Genomic DNA, 23,525 nt, shown 5'->3' with positions numbered 1-23,525 from the left:
AATGAAATATCCCCCTCTAGAGTTTCAGTCTTTGCAGTGCAGGAAAATACTGTAAGTACCTGGACTTTTACTTGAGTATTTATATTTTCTTCTGTTACTGTGCAGAGAGAGAGAGAGAGAGAGAGAGAGAGAGAGAGAGAGAGAGACATTCAGAAGCTGAACGGCTTCTCTCGACTTGGTGTAAAAGTTGGCACTTTGTGTGTGTGTGTGGGTGTGTGTGTTTTGTGTGTTTTTGTGATATCGGGAGGCCACAATAAGGGCCAGTGAGCCTGACACAAGGCTGCACTGTTTAGTCCCCCGGGGGCCTCCACTGTTTAATGTGCCCAGACTGACCATTTGTGTGTGGACCACACCGACCTGTGAGAGGGGCCTCAGTTCAGTGTGGACATCTCTCTCTCTCACACACACACACACACGCACATCCACACACTCACACTCACACACACACGTGTTTTCATATCCAACAGAGGACTCCTTTACTCCACAGAGGGTGACAACATCAACAGATCTACTCTGAAAATACCTCCATTACAGTGATTTTGTGTGAAATGATTAAATGTCTATAAGAGATCAATATTACTCATTGGAATGATACTGAACCCTGATGATATCAGTAACTTTCTGTGTTTTTTATTTATTTATTTTATTTGCCATTTTGTTGTTTTTCAAAACGTTTTTGGACATTATGTAAGTTCTCATTCAGTACATTTCCTTTATTATGTTTTTGTAATCACTTGCTGTTTTGCCTTAATATCATAAAAGTAGTTATTTAGGTCGGTTGAATACACCATTTTTTGTGTTTTTTCTGTTCACAATAAAGTGAAAGTAACAAAATAAAGCGCTCTAAATTGTAACTAAGTACTGTACTTGAGTACATGCGTTTACTCTGCGGAGCAGCGCCCCCTCCGGCCGCCCGCCGCACTGCGACCAGAAGGATCCGCGAGAGCCTGCTGCTGAAGAGCCGCTGTCTGCACCCAGGTAAGAAAAACACCCCCCGAAACGGCCCGCCACATTTCTGCTATTTGCCCCGGTCCCACGCCGGTAAAAGCCCCCGCGGGGCACCGCGGCGTCGTGTCTCTCCATCGGCATCCGTCCGGTGCCGCTCGGTGGGCTCCGTGTGCTGGAGGTGGGAGAGGTTGGGCCTCCGAGCCGATAGACATGTCACGCAGGTGAATGGAAGCCGTTTCGCCAGCACACGTCCTCCTGCACGTTTTGGGGTGTTTTATTAGATGATCGATTTGATGATGCGCGTTCAATTGATGTCCCGCGGTCCGCCGCCTCGGGGACGCGCTCTGGTCGCGGCCGTCGCCTCCCTCGTCCGACGCGGCCGCGGTTGTCCTCCGTCATTCCGCGCAAAAACCAAAATGTCTCCATCCTCCGGAGCAGGTCCCGCTCCTGCTCCAGACTCTACGCCACTATTGCTCCAGAATATTCTACGGTGTCATGATTAAAGTCACGCCGTGTTCTCTCTTTAAATACATCGAAGCTTCCTTTGTGTCGTGGGATGTGATTTCAATGTGTTGATTTTTTTTCCTCCGCCGCTCCCGTTATTCTGGATCTTTCTCTTCTTTCACATATGAATGCTAAATGTTTTCTAGAGCTCCTTTTTTTAAAATTCTAGATCTAACGTTAAATCGTCTCAAACCGAACCCATTCCCCGCGGAGGCTCATGTTTTTCTGCGCTATTATTCTGCGGCCGGGACAGAGACGCGCGCACTGTGCACGAAAGCCAAGCCCATTGTCCGTGTGATGGACGGAGGAGACACACACCGGGCCTCTGTGGTCCGGACCCGGGGTCAGCGGACGGATCTGCCTTTTCCATGAGAACAATAAGGTTTATGTCTGCGGTTAGAGGTACCTGGAGCCTGTGACACACCTTCTCCCTGTCCTCATGGGGGGGGGGGGGGCATTTCAGGGTGGATGGACAGAAGAGCCTTGTGTGTCTTTAGAGAAAAGGGACTGAACACAAAACCAGAAGCCTTTCAGAAAAGCTACAGTAAAAACATTCCAATGTATGTTTATAGGCGGCACCCTGCGGGTCGGTGTCCTTAGTGTCCACCAGGGGGCGACTCCTCGGGTCCAATAGAGATCTATGACAAATGGCTTCACTTCCCTCAAGTGAATGTTTGTAGAGATGGAGACGAGTTCATGAGCAACATGCAGGTTACTCGTTGCCCAGTAGTGTGTGTGTGTGTGTGTGTGTGGGGGGGGGGGGCCTTGAGTACATATTTAAACGTTGACTTTACCCTCGTCACCATGACAACGCGAGTGGACTTCCTCATTTGTTGAGGCGGTGCTTGAAGAAGTGACGGATGTCTCTCTCTGACACGGATGTGTGTAGAAGGTGTGGTTTCACATCCCGCAGGGGGGGGGGGGGGTGGGTGTTTGATTACCAGGGGGGGGGGGGAGGGGGGGATGCACGGAAGGCCTCCAGCTCCTCCTCCTCCACGCCGCGGAGAGGCTGGCGAGGGGAAAGTAGGTCAGAGATGGAGGAGCAGTGGAGCATGCGGGCAGCATCCCGGGCTCCCAGCTGAGGACGAGGACGTCTTGTTATTGGGTCCAATCGGCTTTCAGAGACGTGACGAGACAAATGAAAAGTCCAATGTCCTCTGCTGGAATGATTGATGGATCATTGGAGGCTGAGCAATGCACAGATATTGTGATCAGTGAAATCTTCTTTTTCCGGTTTTAAAGGAATGTTTACAGATGACAAAAAAGCAACAACATTTTAAATGGTGAATTTTATTAATTAAGAGAATATTTACCATCTTTCTTAGTTGATCAATTACTCAGAATTTCTGTTGATTAATGAACTCAAAATAAACTAATTGAATCTATTTGACTGTTTTATGGATGAAGCGTTTTGACAGAAAAATAACACAATTTTTAAGGTGGATGAATAATTTAAATCGCATTTCAACCAAACCAATCCTTCTGTGATAGTAAGCTTACCATGTGGGACAGAGAAAGGTGACCTTGGATTCTGACCCGTCAAGGTCGTTTGTCACTAATTTATTAATATTCACAGATCAATGAATCCTCAGAACAAAATCTGTATGAAACGCAGAGAAATCATTCCAGTCTCAACAAACACCACGATCAACCTTTGATGACCCCCCCCAAGCTTCCAGGGTCAAAGCCCTGCTGCCCCCCCCCCCCCAAAGAGGCTGCTGTCACGTTTCCTTTGGGCAGCAGGTGTGTGTGGCGTCCTGTCGTCCAGCGTCTGCAGGTCCTGTGAGAGGTGTTCAGTGTCCTCGCTGCAGACACAGTGTCCCCAGCTGAAGGAATGTCCCCAGCTGAAGGACTGTCCCCAGCAGGAGGACTGTCCCCCAGCAGGAGGACTGTCCCTCAGCAGGAGGACTGTCCCCCAGCAGGAGGACAGTCCCCAGCAGGAGGACTGTCCCCCAGCTGAAGGACTGTCCCCAGCAGGAGGACTGTCCCCCAGCAGGAGGACTGTCCCCAGCAGGAGGACTGTCCCCCAGCTGAAGGACTGTCCCCAGCAGGAGGACTGTCCTCCTCGTCCCTCTGCAGCCGGCGGCTCCTCGTTGTCCGGGTTCTGTCATGTGTGAAGACACAAAGGCAGTTTGTGTGTGGCAGCGCTGAGAGTCCACTATTCATCGGGCTTTCTGTGGGACACGCGGACATCTCCACCCTTTATTATTATATCTGCTTGTTAGTTTTTATTTACATGCAGTTGTTTAACATCTGGTTTGGCTCTTTGGTTTTTTATTGTCAACGAACCCAATAAAAAGTTAGTTATTCCAGATCCGAAGCTTTTTGAATCGCTGCCCGATTATTTTGGACAAAAACAACCAACAGAACCAATCAGGGCTCAGAGGGCCGGGTCGACAATGGGCTCGTTTTGTTCCCGCGCTGGAACTCAAAAAATGACAAAAGCTACCAAAGCCAAAATGGCGGCGAGGGCAGAAGAGATGGACGGCGCCGCGGGGAGGCGGCTTTCTGTGAGTGGACTCTTTAAAGCGCTTCTTTGTGCGTCTGTTGGGGGACTACATGAAGTGGCGGATGGATCTGCACTGGTTGGTAGATCACTGGGCGTGATGCGGTCAATTTGTGTGTTTACTGTGTAAACCTCGTCGGGAGATAAGAACGTCCACGCTGTGAAGGTCACATTTTTCTTTTTATTATTATTACAGGTTCTGAAGGGGCGGGGCCAAAAACCCAAGATTTAATAGGACGAGCAGTGGGTGAATTTTAAAAACCTGAGTTCTGATTTGCAGGTTTTCTCCCCCTCCCTCATAGTATTGTAATAAAACTCTGCTCTGATGTATATAACATAAAAGTATTGATACGGATGCATCAGTGTGCAAGTGGTTTTAAAGGAGTTGGTCCTTCCTGGGGGGGAATCTAAATTATGAAGAATTTCATCACATATTTGGATTCATATTTTATGGTTGTCACATGGGGGATTGCCGGTGCAGGCGGAAGCAGGACTCAAATGCAGGATTCCCAGACGAAGTGTCCTCTTTATTCGAAAAAACAGGACAACGTGCACCGACGGAAAGTAACACGGACAATGACGCGACAAGGGACAACTGGCACACAGGGCTTAAATACACGAGGGAGGTGCAGGTGATTGGACACAGGTGGAATCAATCACGCAATCACAAGACAAGGCAGGAAGTGAAGTTAACCCAGGACCACAAGAGACATGAAACTTCAAACTAAAACAGAAAGCGAAGCCAAACCGTGACAGAACCCCCCCCCTCAAGGACCGAATTCCAGACGGTCCTAAAGGACGGTGGAACCCAGAAAAACAGACAAGGGAGGGAGGGCGGGGAACCCGACAACCCCCGGCCGCCCAGGGGACTCCAAGGGTCGGCGGCACGGGGTCGGGTCCCTCCGGCCGGGATGACCGCCGGACCTCAGGGTCTCGGGGGGTCTGCCGGGTCGGCGACCGGGCCTCAGGGTCTCGGGGGGTCTGCCGGGTCGGCGACCGGGCCTCAGGGTCTCGGGGGGTCTGCCGGGTCGGCGACCGGGCCTCAGGGTCTCGGGGGGTCTGCCGGGTCGGCGACCGGGCCTCAGGGTCTCGGGGGGCCTGCCGGGTCGGCGACCGGGCCTCAGGGTCTCGGGGGGCCTGCCGGGTCGGCGACCGGGCCTCAGGGTCTCGGGGGGCCTGCCGGGTCGGCGACCGGGCCTCAGGGTCTCGGGGGGCCTGCCGGGTCGGAGACCGGGCCTCAGGGTCTCGGGGGGCCTGCCGGGTCGGCGACCGGGCCTCAGGGTCTCGGGGGGCGTGCCGGGTCGGCGACCGGGCGTCAGGGTCTCGGGGGGCCTGCCGGGTCGGCGACCGGGCCTCAGGGTCTCGGGGGGCGTGCCGGGTCGGCGACCGGGCGTCAGGGTCTCGGGGGGCGTGCCGGGTCGGCGACCGGGCGTCAGGGTCTCGGGGGGTGCCGGGCGGTGCGGCTCCGGCATTGTCGTGGCGGGGGGCGGCGAGCTGTGCGGCTCCGGCGTCGTGGCAGGGGGCGCCGAGCAGTGCGGCTCCGGCGTCGTCGTGGCGGGGTCCGTCGAGCAGTGCGGCTCCGGCGTCGTCTTGGCGGGGGGGCGGCGAACAGTGCGGCGTCGTCGTGGCGGGGGGCGCCGAGCAGTGCGGCTCCGGCGTCGTCGTGGCGGGGGGCGCCGAGCAGTGCGGCTCCGGCGTCGTCGTGGCGGGGGGCGCCGAGCAGTGCGGCTCCGGCGTCGTCATGGCAGGGGGCGCCGAGCAGTGCGGCTCCGGCGTCGTCGTGGCGGGGGGCGCCGAGCAGTGCGGCTCCGGCGTCGTCATCGTCTTGGCGGGGGGCGGCGAACAGTGCGGCGTCGTCGTGGCGGGGGGCGCCGAGCAGTGCGGCTGCGGCGTCGTCGTGGCGGGGGGCGCCGAGCTGTGCGGCTCCGGCGTCGTCGTGGCGGGGGGCGCCGAGCTGTGCGGCTCCGGCGTCGTCGTGGCGGGGGGCGCCGAGCTGTGCGGCTGCGGCGTCGTCGTGGCGGGGGGCTCCGGCCCAACCCCTGACCCCACCCCCCCTTCAAGGACCGACTTCCAGGCGGTCCCAAGAGGGTGGGAGGGAGGGGTCATGGTCAGGCGCCGCGGGGCCGGGACCGGGGGCGTGGTTCTCGGGGCAGGAACGGGCGCTGACCGGGTTCTCGGAGCAGGAACGGGCGCTGACGGGGTTCTCGGGGCAGGAACGGGCGCTGACCGGGTTCTCGGGGCAGGAACGGGCGCTGACCGGGTTCTCGGGGCAGGAACGGGCGCTGACGGGGTTCTCGGGGCAGGAACGGGCGCTGACCGGGTTCTCGGGGCAGGAACGGGCGCTGACGGGGTTCTCGGGGCAGGAACGGGCGCTGACCGGGTTCTCGGGGCAGGAACGGGCGCTGACCGGGTTCTCGGGGCAGGAACGGGCGCTGACCGGGTTCTCGGGGCAGGAACGGGCGCTGACCGGGTTCTCGGGGCAGGAACGGGCGCTGACCGGGTTCTCGGGGCAGGAACGGGCGCTGACCGGGTTCTCGGGGCAGGAACGGGCGCTGACGGGCGTCCCGGCGCTGACGGGCGTCGTGGACGGTGTTGCTGCCGCCGACCTCGGAGGTCCAGGACGTGGGGATCGTACCTGGCCTGGAGGAGGGCGCCAGCTCCAGCACCTGCTTCCCGCGTTCGAAGTGTGCTCTTTATTCAAAAAACAGGACACCGTGCACCGACGGAAAGTAACACGGACAATGACAACTGGCACACAGGGCTTAAATACACAAGGGAGGTGCAGGTGATTGGACACAGGTGGAATCAATCATGCAATCACAAGACAAGGCAGGAAGTGAAGTTAACCAAGGACCACAAGAGACATGAAACTTCAAACTAAAACAGGAAGCGAAGCCAAACCGTGACAATGGTCTTATTTTGTTAATGTTATTTAAATAAAACCATATATCTATATATATATATATATATATATATATATATATATATATATATATATATATATATTTATAAATAAATGTCAAAGAGCCCCAACAACTATCGTACAAAAAAGTACAAAATCAATAGTTTGATCTTAAAATTGTTTTGTATTTTTTGAACGTATGAAATTTAGTATTGTATGGAATCTTAAAAAATCTATTTCCCTGTAGAAGTATTTGAAAACATAAAAGTACCTGAATAATAATTGATAATAACATTAATTAAACCACAGATAAAGAGCATAAATCAACAAGAGGATCAAAACAATGATCAGAAGCTGACAAATCTGCATCAGATCACATGGAAAGAGCAGTTTAGATAAGCTGTGTGTGTGTGTGTGTTTGTGTGTTTAATCTGACGTGAAATCCTCTTTTTCGTGAGATTTGATGCGAGTTGAAACGCTGGACGTTTGATGCACAACATTTAGAATTCTGTGCATCAAACGTCCAAAGATGGTTTATTTAAGTGCAGATTAATTCCTCTTATGATCATTTTATGGAACATTTCATGGTTAGAACTTCACATTTAGTTGAACCTCTTTTCCTTTAAATATTTATTTTATAAAGTCAAAGTATTAGTATTAATAAGGTATTCATGTTGGGTCAATGCATGAAATAAAAATAATAACAATCATTTGTTAAAAGTATAAATTGATCTCTTTTACATCAGTGCATGAGTGATAATAATCAGACTCACAGTTTGAATACTATGTTTTCATGATTTCCCTTCAGTAACACAGTGTTTTCTATGAGGTTACATTGTAACGAGGATCAATGCAGATGATTTCATTACATTTAGAGGAGACACTTGTTTAGGAGCACGTGGGCAGGAGGGACTATTTTTACCGGTCAGGCTGTAACACGACGCGCCCCCCCACATCAGGACGTATAAATAACCGCTGCACTCCAATGGGCTGGGGGGGCTGGGGTGTCCGGGGGGGGGGGGGGGGGGCAGGGTGGTCAAAGTATCAACTAAGAGCGCCGTGCTTGTATTTTAATCCTGTGTGACTGATGCTGTCACCTGAGACGTCCCGGGCTTAACTGTGCCCCCCCCCTCGCCCCCCCCCCCCCCCGCTCTCATGCAGCCCAACCCGCGCTCACCAATGGACTACACAAACAGCTACGGAGACACCATGACCTCCTCCGTGGCCAACATGACCATCAGCGACCAGCACCGGCAGGAGAACGGGGTGCAGGGGGGGCACAGGAGCCCCGGGGAGGCAGTCATGAAAGGTCAGAGGTCACTCGGTTTTATTTAAACGGCCCAAATGTCGGAGTAGTGAGGAAACATCATCCAGGACGTGAAGGTCCATCCTAAAGCTCCAGATGAAGAAGAAGCCAAAGCGCTCACACGCTCGTATCTAATTGGCCCCTCAATCGATGACATCACTCTGAAGTGACGCAATCCCGTTGACGTCTTTGCCTTGTTATTCTTACCCAGGATATAAATATTCGGTCAAACGGGGGGTGGAGAGGGGGGGGGGGGCAGTAGAAGTCTCTCCGCTGGTGTTTCTCTGTCTGTAAAAGCGGTGGCTGCTGATTGGTGCTTGTGATCATGTGACCCCGCTGACTTGTGGGTAAACTCGTCAGTCACTCTGGTTTCTAGTCATATTTCCCCATAGGAGCTCACAGAGGAGGACTCAGAACCCTCCAGACCGGGGGGGGTCGCACTTTTCAATCAGCTTTACGTGACGTCGTCTGTAATCTGACTCCAAACAACCCGTCTCCATCCGGTGGACGTCACAAACCAGAGGCGTCTCCAGGATGAACACATCGCTGCTTTGTCAGTTAATCAAACAAACAAACAAATCCCTCTCACTTCCCCCCCCCCCTCCCCCGTACGGGCCGAGTAGTGCGTAGTTCATCCCTCCCCAGCTCACAGGCCTCACTGGTGCGCTTCTTCCCACGACCTCACAACCTTCCGCAGGAAGTAGGAAGCTCAGGAAGCCCCTCTGGGACGTGAAGCCCCCACTGATACGTGGAAGGTGCAGTTAGGAGGCCTCGTATTTGTGGGGTTGTCTTTAGAGCATAAGTTGGGTTTATCCTGGTTCAATAAGGAAATTCCCCCTTAATAAATGAAGATGTCTCGTCTCATTATTATTACAGATAAATACATTTAGGAACTAATTCGTAGGAAATGAGTCTGATTCTGTCTTGTTCCTTATTTCATTTGGTCAGGTTCCAAGAACCTTTATCTGAATACCAGCTGGTTAAAACACATTGTTCACTTGTGGTTTGTACGAGTTCTTTTCACAATAAACATCCAGCTTTGATTCACAGAGACTGAAGCAGGGCTCAGTGAGAACGGGGTGACCCCTGTTGGTGACCTCGGTGACGACGAGGGGAAACCCGGTACGCCCCTCCTGCGTTAGCTCCAGCTAGCCCTCGTTTAGCATGCTGCAGCACCTGCAAACATCCAATAATGCTCATCTTTAAACTGTCAATGTTCTTTTTTGGTTGCAGCATGTCTTGTTTTGCTAATGTGAGCTTTGAACCTGCTTTTCTAGGCTTCATAGCACATTTATTCATGTTGTCACAGCACACAAACTGCACAAAGAGAGAAGTAGCTCCACTCAGTGGAAAGAGAGGTCATCGGGTTCAAAATGCTTCTGGATCCATTCAACAGCTTCTTGGACGTGAGAAACGTTTGAGTCTCATTGTTCTGGGAGACGAATCCGTTCCCTCAACGTTTCGGCCTTTTTTGTGCGTCTGCTCGAGCGTTTCCATCTGATTTTGTAGAAGATTGACACCGTGCAAAATGTATGATTAGCTGCTAGCTCCAATTAGCATAGCTGTTGTGGGATTAATTAAGGGATAGCTTCATGCTGATGTTGATCTGCTGCTTCTTCTCTGTGCCAAACGCTCACGTTATTTTTATAATTTGCTTATTTGCCAAAGCGCCAAAGGCTGAAAAGAGCAGAAAGCCGACAGTCTGCACACTGACTCCGAGTGATTGATCGTAACAGCTATGGCTTTGCATTGATTTGTGTTGCAGCGAGCGTATTAATCTGTCGTTATAATCCGTGCTGAGTGACAGGAAGTCGATGCTAACGTCTGTTTTCCTTTTGTCTCGTTGGAGCAGCAACCGGAGGAGCAGCTTCCACAGGTAGGTCGGCTTCACGGATCACACTCACAGGGAATTTATATTCACTTCAGGAGATGGATGTGAGGTCAGTTATTGACTACAGGTGCACAGCCATGACATACGGTTATATTTAAGGTCCGAGAGGCTGTACTTTATCGTCCAGTAATGCAACAGTTTGAGGGTGTAGTTAAAGTAATAAAGTACCTACCTTATTGCTTTAAGATATTTGTGCCGTTTACCGAACCAACTGACTTTTAAAGCTGCATTATCCTATAAATCTGTTTAAAAGCTTTTAAGTTTATTTTAAGCTTAATTAAGATTCATAATTCGAAAGAAAAACAACTACCAATAACCAACAATTAGCAAAGCTTTTAAAGTATCATTTAATTGCTGGTAGTAGATTCAATAGAAGGTTGTTTTGTATTATTTTACAGTTCACAGATGGACTTTCTAGTGTTCTGTGATGCTTTGATGTCCATCTGATGTTCCTGTGAGCCATCAGTCACGTCCTGCATCTCCACCTTTTATAGCTCTCTGGTTTTTGTCTTTCATTTCATCATTTGTACTTTGTTCTTTTCACTCCTTTTTTATTCATTTTCGACGGGGAGATGGAAAAGCGCTGCGTTGAATGTCATCATTAATCTGCTTCCCAAACAAATTAGCGCCGGCCGGGTCTCCTGCAGCCCGCGCTGTGTTTATGTTCCCGGCCTCCGCGGGAGCTTCCTGCCCCCTGGTCCTAGGGAACGAGGCGGCGGGGGGGTGCGGGAAGAGGATGAGCGAGTCCCAGTGGGCCTCCGAAGACCTGGGCTCCGGGCCGGAGGTCAGGCGGGAGGACGACTCGCAGCGGGCCATCAGCCTGGACGCCTCCGAGTGCCTGAGCGAGGGGGGCGACCCGGCCGGGACGCCTCTGGTCCGCAGCGAGGCTCTGGAGGACCTGACGGCCATCGGCTACAAGGGCTCCGGGGTCCCCGCGGGGGAGGAGCCTCTGGCCTCTGAAGGCCGAGCGGCTCTGACGCCCGGAGACGTCCCTCTGGAAGCACAGCGTCCCTCGCTCTCTGGTTCCCAGGGGGGGGAGGCCCCCGAAGGCAAAATGAGGTCAAACAGCAGCGGTGACTCATGGTTAGACAGGCCCGGCCATTCAAAGCCCCACATTTCCAATGAGTCAGAGTGGAGCGTGGCTCAGGCCCCCGGCACCGCCGGGCTCCAGAAATCCCCCCCCCAAAACCCTCCAGCCAGAAAGTCTTTGGTTCCAGTCGCTATTTGCAAAGGTCTGTTTTGAGTCTTCAGTTAACTCCTCCCACTCTTTTCTTTTACAACGCAGCTTCTACAGTCTGTCACGCTGCACCCCCCCTTCCCCCCCAGGCTGTTTCTCTCTTGGATGTTACCTTTGACCCCGAGGAGAAGCTTGTCCATCTCCGTCTCTCACCTCGCTGGTTCATGCGGCCCACGGGAATAAGTCCAGTCCTTCTTTTGGTGTCCAGCATCACTTTGTGTGACCGTGCATGATCACCAGCATCACTTTGTGTGTTATGTCTCATGTGAATGTGGCACACACGTCGTGCACTTGGCTGGAAGTGAAGGAGAAGAGAAGGTGCATGATATCTAAAATCTGTAATCTGCTTCTCTTCTCTGCCTGCAGCTCAAGGAAAGATGGATAACGGCTCTGCAGATAAGGTACGTGACCTGGGAGATCATTAAAGACACCTATTGATGAAGAAACCTCTCAAACCTCAACAATCACCGTGACGACTACGAAAAAAGGACCAGTTGTAACAGACCACAATAATCCTTTTAGGAAATGAAATCATTCCTTTTCATCCTTTTTCATTTGTTGAATCATTCCTTTGTTTTACGTTCACTGTCATCTTTAGTTTTCTTTTTTTTTCCATTTTTCCATTCATTTTTTTTCCCTCCTCCATGAAAAAGACTCAAACGTCCACCAAACCAGCCGCCCCCCTTAAAAGACCTTCCGTAGTCACCGGTGGCGACCAGGCCCGCGCGCCCCCCCGGAGCGGCTCCAGCTCCACCCCCCTTAAAGCCGGAGTAAGTTCGGGATGTTAGACGCGGTTTCCTCGCCGTCTTTGAGCGGTGAAGGAAATGCAAAAGCAACAAAACCTCCATTTCTTCTGAAGTCAAACAGCTGATCGCTCATGGACCAGATGTTTGAAGACGTTGAAGCATCTGAAAAAAAGCAGCTTTCTGCTAAGATGTAAATAACATTTTGCCATTGTTTTTGTTTTGCAGAGTCTTGCTGGAGCGAAGTCTCAGACCCCCGGGGTCAAGGCTTCGGTCAGGACCGCAGGTACGTCCCTTATTTCATTTCAATCCTTTTCTTTTTTTTATTGATTAGATTTTATTAGGAGTAAGATCTATAGGATTACTCATGATGTGTCATATTTTTTGTTATGCAGCTAAGTGCCAAGAAACCTCCCTCTCTAAAAAATAAAAAAGATCAAAACCTTAAAAGAAAGGAGAAATGGTTGTTAGATCCCCTTCAGCTTCTCGTAGCTCACCACAGGTGGTCGGGTCTTGGCCTGGGTCGGGTCTTGGCGTGGATCGGGTCTTGTCCTGGGTCGGGTATTGGCCCGGGTCGGGTCTTGGCCTGGGTCGGGTCTTGGCCTGGGTCGGGTCTTGGCCCGGGTCGGGTCCGCTCGTAGCCACCAGAGACCTCAGTCCGTATCTATTGCTACTCAATGCACCTCTGACCGGTGGCGTCTCTGACGGCTTCAGATGGGAGCGGGCAGAGCAGCCCCGGCGCTCCCAAATCTCCGGGAAGCCAAGCGCTCGCCGCCAAGGCTGCGGCCGAGGCCAACCGGGTGAAGAAGGTGGCGGTGGTGCGCTCCTCGCCCAAATCCCCGGGCTCGCTGAAGAGCCGCCCGCCGGCGCCTCTGGCCGCCGCCGCGCCCATGCCGGACCTGAAGCACGTCCGCTCCAAGATCGGCTCCACGGAGAACATTAAGCACCAGCCGGGAGGCGGGAAGGTAAAGCCTCGCCGGGGGGGGGGGGGGTTGGAGGTCCTGGAGGCAGGAGGTGTCTCATTGGAGAGCTTTAAGCCTCACTGAGCAGATCCAGATGCTGACTAACCTCACAAGACACGTTTCCCGTGGTCAAAGATCTCCACTTTAACATCAGATCATGTGCAGTAAACCCGAGCAGTGAGTGAACAGAAACTAAATGTGAGACTCCTCAAAAGGTCATCAGACCTGTTGATCCGGGCCGAGGGGTCCATTCCTTCATGAGTAAAAAATTCAAATTCAAAGAAGGTTTCTCACACACAGACTAAGATCTCCACTTGGCTTTAATCAGCCAACCAGCATCTTCCTGCTTCCACAGCTTCTGCCTTTTGATGTTTCCAGTGACGTCTGACAGTCTATTATAAGGATGAGGATGTGTGTGTGTGTGTGTGTGTGGCTGGTCCCTTGTTTAATGCTGACATTTATAAGAAGTTGTGTGTTATTTATGCTCTAAATACTTAGCTTGCATTTAAATGGGGAATCAAAGAAACAGAAGAGAGGAGGAAACGATAAGAAGAGTTTGGGGATTTTCAAGTGTCACTAATAAAGAGATTCAATAGGAGACAATGGAGCGACCAGGTTACAGCTTCTCTCTGGAGCTACCTGGCTAACGGGCTAGCAGTCTTCCTGCTAAGTCCACCACACCAAGTTCTCCGTTTGGGCTGTTCTTCCATTGGTTCTTCTCTTGGTTCTTCTCTTGGTTCTTCTCTTGGTTCTTCTCTTGGTTCTGGTGAAGTGACCACGGGAAGCTCTACTCCTTTCTTCTGTTTCTGCTTGACGCCTCTTTCTTTCCTCTCTGACATCAGCATGTCGCACGCAGAGATGTTCTTCTCTCTCTGGGCCTCACGCCGTCGTCTCCACTCATCAAGGTCTTTCCTTCCTCCAGGTGCAAATCCTTCACCAGAAGGTGGACTATAGTAATGTCCAAGCCAAGTGTGGCTCCAAAGACTTTGTGACTCATGTACCCGGAGGAGGCAATGTGAGTAACTGAGGGATGACTCTCGAGTATCTCTTCAGTTATGAGGATCAAAACCAACCTTTGGTAAAAAAACAAACAAACAAACATAGATACAGAGAAGAAGGTGCTCTTTTTTTGCTCTCCTTTCTGATACATGAGATGAAGAAGAGGATGTGGAATATGTACAAATGTGTCACAATCTGCTCAATGAGCTCAAGCTGCAATTATCCAAAAGCTGACTGCTTTTACGCGTTAAAGTTGGCATCTGTAACATTTAGTTATTATATTATTTAAATGATAATTAATGTGTGCTGAAGTAGAGAAATACCTTTAAACATTTATTCAATAGCTTGTTGAAAACCCCCTGGTTCAATAACAGAGTCAGATGTGTAACATGCAGCACAATATTTGATATTTAATACTCAAAAGTTGTACAAACTTATGGATGGCAGCTTTAATGAAATAATGAGTTAAGAATAAGTCTCCCTTTCATCATCGTATTTCCTCCTTTCTGGGCTGATCCCCCTCCATCTTCATCTTCATATTCTAAAGACTGGTCTGTGTTGTATTGTCGCTCTTCTCCAGGTCCAAATCCTGGATAAGAAAGTGGACGTGGGGAACGTCCAAGCTCGCTGTGGATCTAAAGACAACATAAAGCACACGCCCGGGGGGGGCAAGGTCAGGAACTTCAACAATTCCACTTGTTCTTCTTGTCTTCTGAGCTTTTGACACAAATGTGTGGAAATATTCACAGTTAGAAACTGGTTCCTCTTCAAATAACCAACTGGAGCATGTACACAAAAAAGGGAACAACGTTTTTACGTTGGAAGTGGAAAGCTGACTTCCTCAGTATAGTGTCACCTTCTTATCCCTCTTCTTTAATGAGCCACCTGCTCTGGTTAGATCCACCTCCTCTGGTTAGATCCACCTCCTCTGGTTAGATCCACCTGCTCTGGTTGGATCCACCTCCTCTGGTTGGATCCACCTCCTCTGGTTGGATCCACCTGCTCTCCATCTCTGGTCCTCACTCGGGGTCCCCTCTGCTGTCGCTTCCTGCAGGATAACCGTCTTTCGTATATTAACTTTCCAGGTTCAAATTGTTGAAAAGAAGCTGGACTTTAGCAACGTGCAGTCCCGTTGCGGCTCCAAAGATAATATGAGACATGTACCCGGTGGAGGCAATGTGAGTAGATCAGGGATGTGCCCCCCCCCCGCCCCTCCTTGCTCCTCCTGAATGCTTCCTCACGAAGAAGCAGGATGTCGGCACGAAACCTGCCGTGTGTGTTAAACCCTGTGGACCTCGGTGCCCCCTGCTGTTAACACCTCCTTTTAACTGGTTTATCACTAACACAAAGGCATGAGCATCTCACCCCGATGAGCACATGCAACCATCTCAACATCAAAGATCATGTTTCAGTCCCACATTACGAATGAGGCGATTATCTGTCGTGAAATGACATTAAATTGAATAAATTTGAGGTCAAATGGTGGTTCAAACTGGCTGCTCCATGTCCAAAGTGTCTCTGAGCAGGACACCCGACCACTGACTGTCCCCTGGTGACTTCCACTGTGTGTAAAAACCAATGTAAAATGCAATGTAAGTCGCTCTGGATGCAAGCGTCAGCTAAATAACATGTAAGGTAATGCCATTTCTCATAATTCTCTAAATGTTTACAACACAAGAGATCAATTAGAAAAATAATCAGCGAATTAAGCCACGATGGGACGTGTGATTTTATATGAAAATCATCTTCAACACTAAAATCCTGCTTTCACTTAAATGCATTAGTAATAATGATCTATTGATTTAGGGGAGTATTATGGACAGTAAGGAACATTTTACACGTTTAACACATCAATTACATTCTCCTCATTACACCTGAAGAGTATTTTTAGATAAAGAATTAGTACTTCTAATAAAGTAAAGCCTCCACATAGATAGTATTCTGTAGTAATACTTTGATTAGTCTTCATAAACTGGATTCTCACAGGGCCTCCACTGTAATGCTCATGTTCTTCTGTGACCCCCTAAAACCAACATGCATGAACCCTGTGTGTGTCTATTCTACTGATTGTGTGGTAGAAGACAAAGGGCCTGTGAGGAGATGACTTCAGCGCTTTGTGGGACCATCCCCAAAAAAGACTCCTCTCACAATGTCACCGATTGGCCGAAACACAGATTCATTGGTCCACTTGACCTCAACATTAGATTAACTCTAACTCTTTAGATTAGAACTAATCTCAGATTAAATGAATCCTTGTTGGTGTTTCCCCTCTGGTGGCTTTTGTAGAAAACACATTCTAATTCCTCAGTGGATGTTTCTGCTTTCAGGTTCAGATTGTGCACAAAAAGATCGATCTGACCAACGTTCAATCGAAATGTGGATCCAAAGCCAACATCCGCCATAAGCCAGGTGTGTTTGTGGAATCCAAAAGAACAAGAACTAAGCTCTTCATTCAAACTGACCACATTAGTTCTATTTAATTGTTATCTTTTCATTTCAAGCATTTTCTCCACAACTCCAACATATAAATGAATGTGCATCTTTGTGATATTAATCCTCTCATGACCCTCAACCCTTTAGGTTGGAAACTGCTGGAATGAACTGTTTAGATCATTAAAATCCTAAACATTATTAAACCTAGATGGTGCACATTTGATATGTTTTTCTAGTATAATTTGGTATGAAAGACTTTACTTGAATCATTTTAGACATACATACATATATAGGTATCTATTTAACTTAATAATTATGGTGCTTCATTCTGTTTTTATCAGGGGGTGGAAATATTGAGATAAAAAATGAGAAGATTGAGTTCAAAGGTCAGTCGAAGATCGGCTCTCTGGACAACATCGGCCACGTCCCGGGAGGAGGACAACGGAGGGTAAAAACTACACGTGTTATTCTTATTTCATGGTTGATCTTCTGTTATCACGTCCTTCTGTTTGCAGAGCTGAAGCAGACGTAGAGAGATGAACACCTGAGTCATTCTTTGATGTGAAGATTATACTATACTTTATTTGATTTAATTGTTGTTACCAGATTTCACTCAAAAAGCTTTTCTAGAGTCAAGTCTTGATTTTGGGGTCAACATGGCAAACTTCACCCTCCCACAATGCAACTTGTGTCCTACTTCAAAGGGTTTTACACAAACATCTGAGTATTTAGGAGCAGAAGACCCCCCTGCATCTCTCATATGTCCCCCCCCCCTATAAGTTTGGCTCCTTTCTCCCTCTTTTGTTGACGCTTCCATCTTCTTAGAATCATCATTTGTTCATTTGTTTCTGTTGATGCCATCACGTGTGTTGTGTTGCATCCTTGTCATTCCTCTGCTGGGGCTCCTGTGTAGAGGGAGAAGGGGAAGGAAGCAGAGGGGAGTACCTCAGACTGCCCCTCCATCCCCTCCCCAGCTGTCACCCCCCCTCAGTCTCCACAGACTGTCACACCCATCTTGACGAACCCCCTCATAAAGATTGAGGACGCCAGTAAGTACTCGCCAGCTGCAAAAAATGCTTCAACCACAGCAAAAACACTTCTTTCATTTCTAAAACGGGTTGAAACCAACAGATGAAACATGGTTCTTTGTGTGTGACACCAGGAACGTGTCCCATGCTGTGGGCTCCAAGAATTGGCCCTCAGGATTATTTATGTATGTAATAAAAAAAAAAGCATTACATAATAAATTCTAGGTTTTTTTAAGTAGACCAATACTTTCAAGTACATTGTGAGTTCTGGTGTCTCTAGTGGAACAGTGCAGGGAGATAGCAGGAAGGCTGAAGTGTGGAGGATCCTCAGTTCAAACCTGCTCTCTCAGAAGGAGGGTTTGGTTGCAGTCAGGGCTTCAAACTGTAAACTTTCAAACAGTTTTGAGGTTTAGTAAACAATCCCAAGGTCGAATATGAGAAACGGACACAACGAGGCATGTGCTTGAATAGCTCAAGGGAACAACTGAAGGGCTGCAGGCTCCAACCTGGTGTCTGAGGTTGGGGGTTCTTGGCCCTTCATGCAGACATCACTTCTGCTTTGAAAGAGGTTTGAGGTTTGAGTAGCAGTCTCAAGGTTAAATACGAGAAACAAAATTTTAATTGGTGCATGGTGAGGTAGTGCAGCACAAGAGCTGAGGATTTACTGTCCTTACTCTATAGGTTGTGGGTTCAAGCCCAGTCTTGGGTTTGATACTTTGGCTTTACTTCAGGTTTGGGTAGCAATCTCAAGGTTAAATACAACAAACAAAGGGTTGGTTAGTGTTTGGTGAAGTAGCACAGCGGAAGAGCTGCTGCCACAAGCCCCTGCACTGCACTATAAGGTTGTGGGTTCAAGCCCAGTCTTGGGTTTGAGCCTTTGGCTTTACTTCAGGTTTGAGTAGCAATCTCAAGGTTAAATACAACAAACAAAGGATTGGTTAGTGTGTGGTGAAGTAGCACAGCGGAAGAGCTGCTGCCACAAGCCCCTGCACTGCACTATAAGGTTGTGGGTTCAAGCCCAGTCTTGGGTTTGAGCCTTTAGCTTTACTTCAGGTTTGAGTAGCAATCTCAAGGTTAAATACAACAAACAAAGAGTTGGTTAGTGTGTGGTGAAGTAGCACAGCCAGCGGAAGAGCTGCTGCCGCAAGCCCCTGCACTTGAAGGTTGTGGGTTCAAGCCCAGTCTTGGGTTTGAGCCTTTGGCTTTACTTCAGGTTTGAGTCGCGATCTAAAGGTTAAATACAACAAACAAAGGCTTGGTTAGTGTGTGGTGAAGTAGCACAGTGGAAGAGCTGCTGACATAAGCTCCTGCACTGCACTTGAAGGTTGTGGGTTCAAGCCCAGATGTGGAAATAGCATTTAAAAAGATTTTTGAGGTTTAACTCACATGCTCAAGGTTAAATAGGAGAATCAAAGTTGGTAAAATGTGACCAGGACTGGTAGTGTAGGGGTGCAAGCTAGAGCCCAGAAGCCTCTGTGCGCACCGCCAGTGGGTTCAAATCCCGCTCGTGCCAAGTCTTGAGCACACTGCCGCGGAGGTAGTAGTGGGGGCATTGTCCCCACGGTTGTTTCGGAGAAGTGAACCCTAGGGGTTATGCAGAAACACAAGGCGCGTTCACTTGAGTTATGATGGCATGGTCAAGAATGATGAAGAATCTTTTGCTACTGAATTGAATTTGATGTTAATTGCTTTGCTTTAGCCTTTTAGCACTTATTAGCCATGCTACATAGCAGAGGTGGGAACAAGTCACAAGCAAGTCTCAAGTCATTGCCCTCGAGTCCCGAGTAACCCAGGACGAGCTGATGTCATGCTGAGATGGGTAAAAGGGAGAGAAGTAAAGATGAGCAGATGTGTCTCATTCAGTGGTCACACTGACATGAAACTTATTACAGCCTCTGAGGGCATTTTTCAAGACAATCCCATGTTTGTCTACTTCAGGGCATCCTGTGGACAACCTTAAACTGACAGTCTGGCACAGGGTGTAGATTTGTTTACCCTTTTTAGTGCATCCACCCTCCAATTCTCTGTTACATTCAAATTCAACTCACTTGTGCCTTTACCAATGCAGGAAGGATGAATAGCATGGTTGATCCTCCAAGAGCCACCATGTCCCTTGAGGACTGAATCCAGATATGGTTTAAAGTACAGAAATTTGGGGCATTTGGCATTAGTGACAGGGACGTGTAGGTTGCTCCATCTAAAATCATTCCAGTCATGTGATGGGAAAAAATATTGTGAAAAAATTCAAAATATGTAGAAAAGATTTTTTTTAAATAATAGGTAAAAAATTATTATAAAAAAATATATGTAAGGTGAATATATATATTATATATATATTATTAGGGCCGGGACTCGATTAAAAATATTAATCTAATTAGAGGCTTTTTAATTAATTAATCAAAAGGAATCACATTTTAATTGCATAAATATTTGACCTGAGAACAGTGAGAAGTAATTTTTTTCCACATGGATTTTTATTTTTGTTCAACCAAGTGTAGAAATAGCATATTTAGAAGTATAGTACTTTCAGAAATTCAGGTAGCCTATAGGTAAGTAGACCTTCTGTAAACTAGGTTTTTTTAAGTAGACCAATACTTTCAAGTACATTCAGAACATTGGTTATTTTTTCAGACGTGGACTTAGTTACCCTGGTCCTTAAACCAGTCATCTGGTGCAGTGTGGGTTGGGTGTGGGTCCTTGTACGTCCACGCTAGCTGCTAATTGTGTTGCGTTGAGGTGATACTTGAGGCTCGATGTGAATTCCTTGTTGCACAGCTTGCACACAACCACGCTCTTATCGACGCTTCCATCCGTGTGTTTATTATAAGAAGATTTCCCATTCACGGGGCCACCCGACACGGTCTCGTCAGCTTCTTCCTTCATGTTCACTGTGGTTTGTTGTTGTCTGAAGTCATGGACGCTAGTTGGTGCTCCAGTATAATCGGTCCCCCCGAAACTCATCCAGAGAGAAACGTTCCGCGGTGCAAAAAATAAGTGTAAAAATGCGTAGAAAATGTTTAATGTGTTATTTTTTGTGTAATTAATTAATCTTAATTCACATTGTAATTATTTAATCGTAATTAACGCGCTAAAGTCCCGGCCCTAATATATATATATATATATATATATATATATATATATTTCTTGATAGTAAAGCCTTGGTGAAGGAATGAAAAATAATTGTATTAAAAAATAAGTTTTAAAGAACTCAATAACTAAAAGTCATAGTAGTTGTGTTGAAAAAGAATTCATACAAAAGTTAAGATAAACTGCAGGTACAGGTGGATGTTTTCTAATCTTCATCCGTGGCCACCAGGTGGCGCTCCTCAACACCGCACACGGCTCATAATTCCTTTGACATAATCCAGTACTTCTCCCCCCTTCTTCAGATTGAGAGCCACAAGCTGAGTTTCCGCGAGAGCGCCAAGGCCCGCACCGACCACGGCGCTGAGATCGTGTCCCTGGAAGACTCCCCCCACCAGCTCAGCACCATGTCCTCCTCCGGCAGCATCAACATGGCCGACTCCCCGCAGCTCTCCACGCTGGCCGACCAGGTGTCCGCCTCTCTGGCCAAACAGGGCTTGTGAATGCACCCCCCCCCCCCAAGAACCCCCCCCCTCCACTTCCTCCCCCCCAAACCACACGACCACTTAGAGGTGTTGCGTCGCCTTCCTCCTTGTTTTCCACAGGACTTTCTCAGCCATCACTGTTTATCCTTCACTAACCGTTGTCCTGGAGGCAGAAAGAACAACAGAGTAACATCCGCCATGTTTTCATCTCTCTCTGGTATTTGAGCCCTTTATTTGATAATTCTACCTTTTGTAAGTGTCCCTTTAAGAGCTCAAATCACCCCAGTAGAGCCAAACTCTCCCTCTGAATCTGAGGATGTCCTCCTGATGTGTCCTGGTGAATCTGAGGATGTCCTCCTGATGTCTCCAGGTGAATCTGAGGATGTCTTCTCATGTTTTCTGGTGAATCTGACGTCATTTAACACCTGGTTTCCCTTTTAGAAGATCATGTTCTAAATGTCTCCTGGTATTTCTTTTGATGAAGCCTAGCTCCAGCGTCAACAGGGTTGTAAAGAGAAAAGTAGCATAATATTTCGTCAAGGCAAAGGGGAGGGAGGGGGGGGGGATAAAATGCCTTGAGACCTCAGTGCTGTCTTTGTGTAGTCTGGACCCCACGCAGGTTTGACCTGGATCTAAAAAACAAAATAAAAAAAGGGAACGGCTAGAGTAGAAACTTTGGTTTGTGTTGGGCACAGTTTTATAATCGTATTCTGTGGATATATGACATGTATTTGATATGAAGAAACATTTGTATTGTGCCTGCTACTGTCAGTGTTATTTTTTGTTACTGCTCTATTGTAAATGCGCCGAAGCTTCAGGGTGGGGGAATTAACCTTTTTTTTGGCATTTAAAAAAATGTGATTCATGGCCAATTTATTAAGAAGGAATAGAAACAGTTGATTGGTTCCAGTATTTACAGCTATATGCACATAAAAACTAGTTAGGATAATGTTCAGCGCGATTCTGAAGTGAGACTACGTAACTTTGGCTTGACAGAAAAATTGTGAGGCAACGACCTGGCTAGCTAGCAAGCTAAGTGGCGCTTATTGTTAGCGACGGGGTGTGTTCTCCACTTAGCTTGCTAATTGCGCCACGATCTTAATGCTACGTAAATTAGCCAGCTGCCCCGCTAGTAAGCTAGTATCGTGCTACTCGCCGCCATGCGTTTTTGTTACAATGGTTAAAAGTAGCTCGTCTGTTGATAGCAACGAGCTAGGATGACGCCTTACCTTTCGTACCGTTACGACAGCTCGTTTTCGTCGTAGCTACGAAGCCTGCGGTTAGCGCGCTACTGGCTACCAATGGTAACGGTGCACATAAAAATGGCCGCCTCTGACTATCCCGCTTCCCGCGGGAATCTACTGCCATGTTATTTCTATGCTAACATTAGACGCCATGAGCGACGGCTCATCAGTGTGTTCAACTAAGTAAAAAACACCGTTTGACTTTTAATTTGTAGTTCCTCTCACTAAAGCTACTTAGTCTCACTTTAAATGGTAGTAAAATAAACTAAAAAAAGTATTTTAATGTACTCAACCTGAATGAGTATTTCCGATGGATGATGACTGGTTGATTGGGCCGAGTCGAGAGCAGAGGAACATCAGCAAAGAGGTCTTCCCCTCAGGTCACGTTTATCCAGGTCTCTGCTTCCTCACATGGCCTAAAGTTGTGTGGACTGAAGGTCACGCGCATACGTTTCCAACAGCAGTGTTGTCATCAGAAGAGACTCAGAGCATTAACGCAACCACAGGAATCTGGAATTTTCTATTTGTTGAATGAGGCGAAGAAAACCAGCTGCTTTCCTCAATCCCTCAGAACTATATACATGTGCTCAAAAGCATCCTTGATTACCCCGGTGGCTCATTACTGTTACTCACAATAATATGAGAAATTTCTTGCATGCACCTCATGTAAGTGAAGGGAGTCCGCTCCCCTTTTCACAAAGTGGTCTCTTTGTGTATCCTCTTATCAACGCTTTCTGCATTTTGGAGAAACCGGCCAGTGAAAAACAGCAAAAACAAACAAACATGCGTTTCTTCACATTTGATGCCGAGATAGAAGAAAAGCTGTGAAGATGCAGCTTGAAACGGGCAGACGGGACTTTGGGGAGCGCATGTCATCCGCATGCAGAGTTCTTTTTAAGAAGAGCCCACTCATCTCCAGAGGGGAGAGCCCACTCATCTCCAGAGGGGAGAGGTCACTCATCTCCAGAGGGGAGAGGTCACTCATCTCCAGAGGTTCTCTGCAGTAAAACTCTCCACCTTTTCTTTCATTTGGTTTTTGGGGTTCGGTCTGCCGCTGTACGGTCTGTGGAAATGTGATTGTTCTCGTTGTTGTGCATTTGATCAATAACTGGTTTATGATGATTCTTGTTGCTGTATGTGTGTATTTCAAATAAATGTTATGAAGCCACAGTCATGGTGCAGGCGTTTGAATGCAGAACCACGCTGGAATCTGCTCTAAAGTATCTGATCCCACAGCAGTCTTCACACTGAAG

General features: G+C 48.3%; 1 protein-coding gene across 11 annotated transcripts; it reads left to right on the top strand.

Annotated features, from left to right (window-relative positions):
* Window positions 1–900: 900 nt before the first annotated feature.
* On the top strand, window positions 901–23,442 carry LOC119213118 (microtubule-associated protein tau). 11 transcript variants are annotated; one of them, XM_062560094.1, is made up of 15 exons: window positions 3,536–3,962; window positions 8,022–8,169; window positions 9,217–9,288; window positions 10,019–10,042; window positions 11,661–11,695; window positions 11,948–12,064; window positions 12,266–12,323; window positions 12,752–13,002; window positions 13,922–14,014; window positions 14,579–14,671; window positions 15,084–15,176; window positions 16,326–16,407; window positions 16,773–16,879; window positions 17,345–17,480; window positions 20,849–20,990. In XM_062560094.1, the coding sequence occupies exons 1-15, from the start codon at window positions 3,852–3,854 to the stop codon at window positions 20,851–20,853; spliced, it is 1,425 nt and encodes a 474-aa protein (XP_062416078.1). In that variant the 5' UTR covers window positions 3,536–3,851; the 3' UTR covers window positions 20,854–20,990. The 11 variants fall into 11 exon arrangements, with proteins under 11 accessions (XP_062416083.1, XP_062416084.1, XP_062416078.1 ...); XM_062560099.1 differs by lacking the exons at window positions 3,536–3,962; window positions 17,345–17,480 and adding an exon at window positions 901–978 and having other exon boundaries at window positions 20,849–23,442; XM_062560100.1 differs by lacking the exon at window positions 13,922–14,014 and having other exon boundaries at window positions 3,533–3,962.
* The last annotated feature ends 83 nt before the right edge of the window (window positions 23,443–23,525 follow it).

Source organism: Pungitius pungitius, chromosome 21, assembly GCF_949316345.1.
Source record: "Pungitius pungitius chromosome 21, fPunPun2.1, whole genome shotgun sequence".
NCBI classification, from domain to species: Eukaryota; Metazoa; Chordata; class Actinopteri; order Perciformes; family Gasterosteidae; genus Pungitius; species Pungitius pungitius.
Note: the sequence above shows the minus strand (reverse complement) of the source record. Positions and strands in the feature narration are given on the sequence as shown.

Excerpts from the sequence above, each read along its gene's own strand:
- LOC119213118 (XM_062560093.1), top strand. The coding sequence starts at position 3,852 with ATGGGCTCGTTTTGTTCCCGCGCTGGAACTCAAAAAATGACAAAAGCT. Across the intron at positions 3,963-8,021 it reads CCGCGGGGAGGCGGCTTTCT|CCCAACCCGCGCTCACCAAT; the intron begins GTGAGTGGACTC and ends GCTCTCATGCAG. Across the intron at positions 14,015-14,578 it reads ATGTACCCGGAGGAGGCAAT|GTCCAAATCCTGGATAAGAA; the intron begins GTGAGTAACTGA and ends GCTCTTCTCCAG.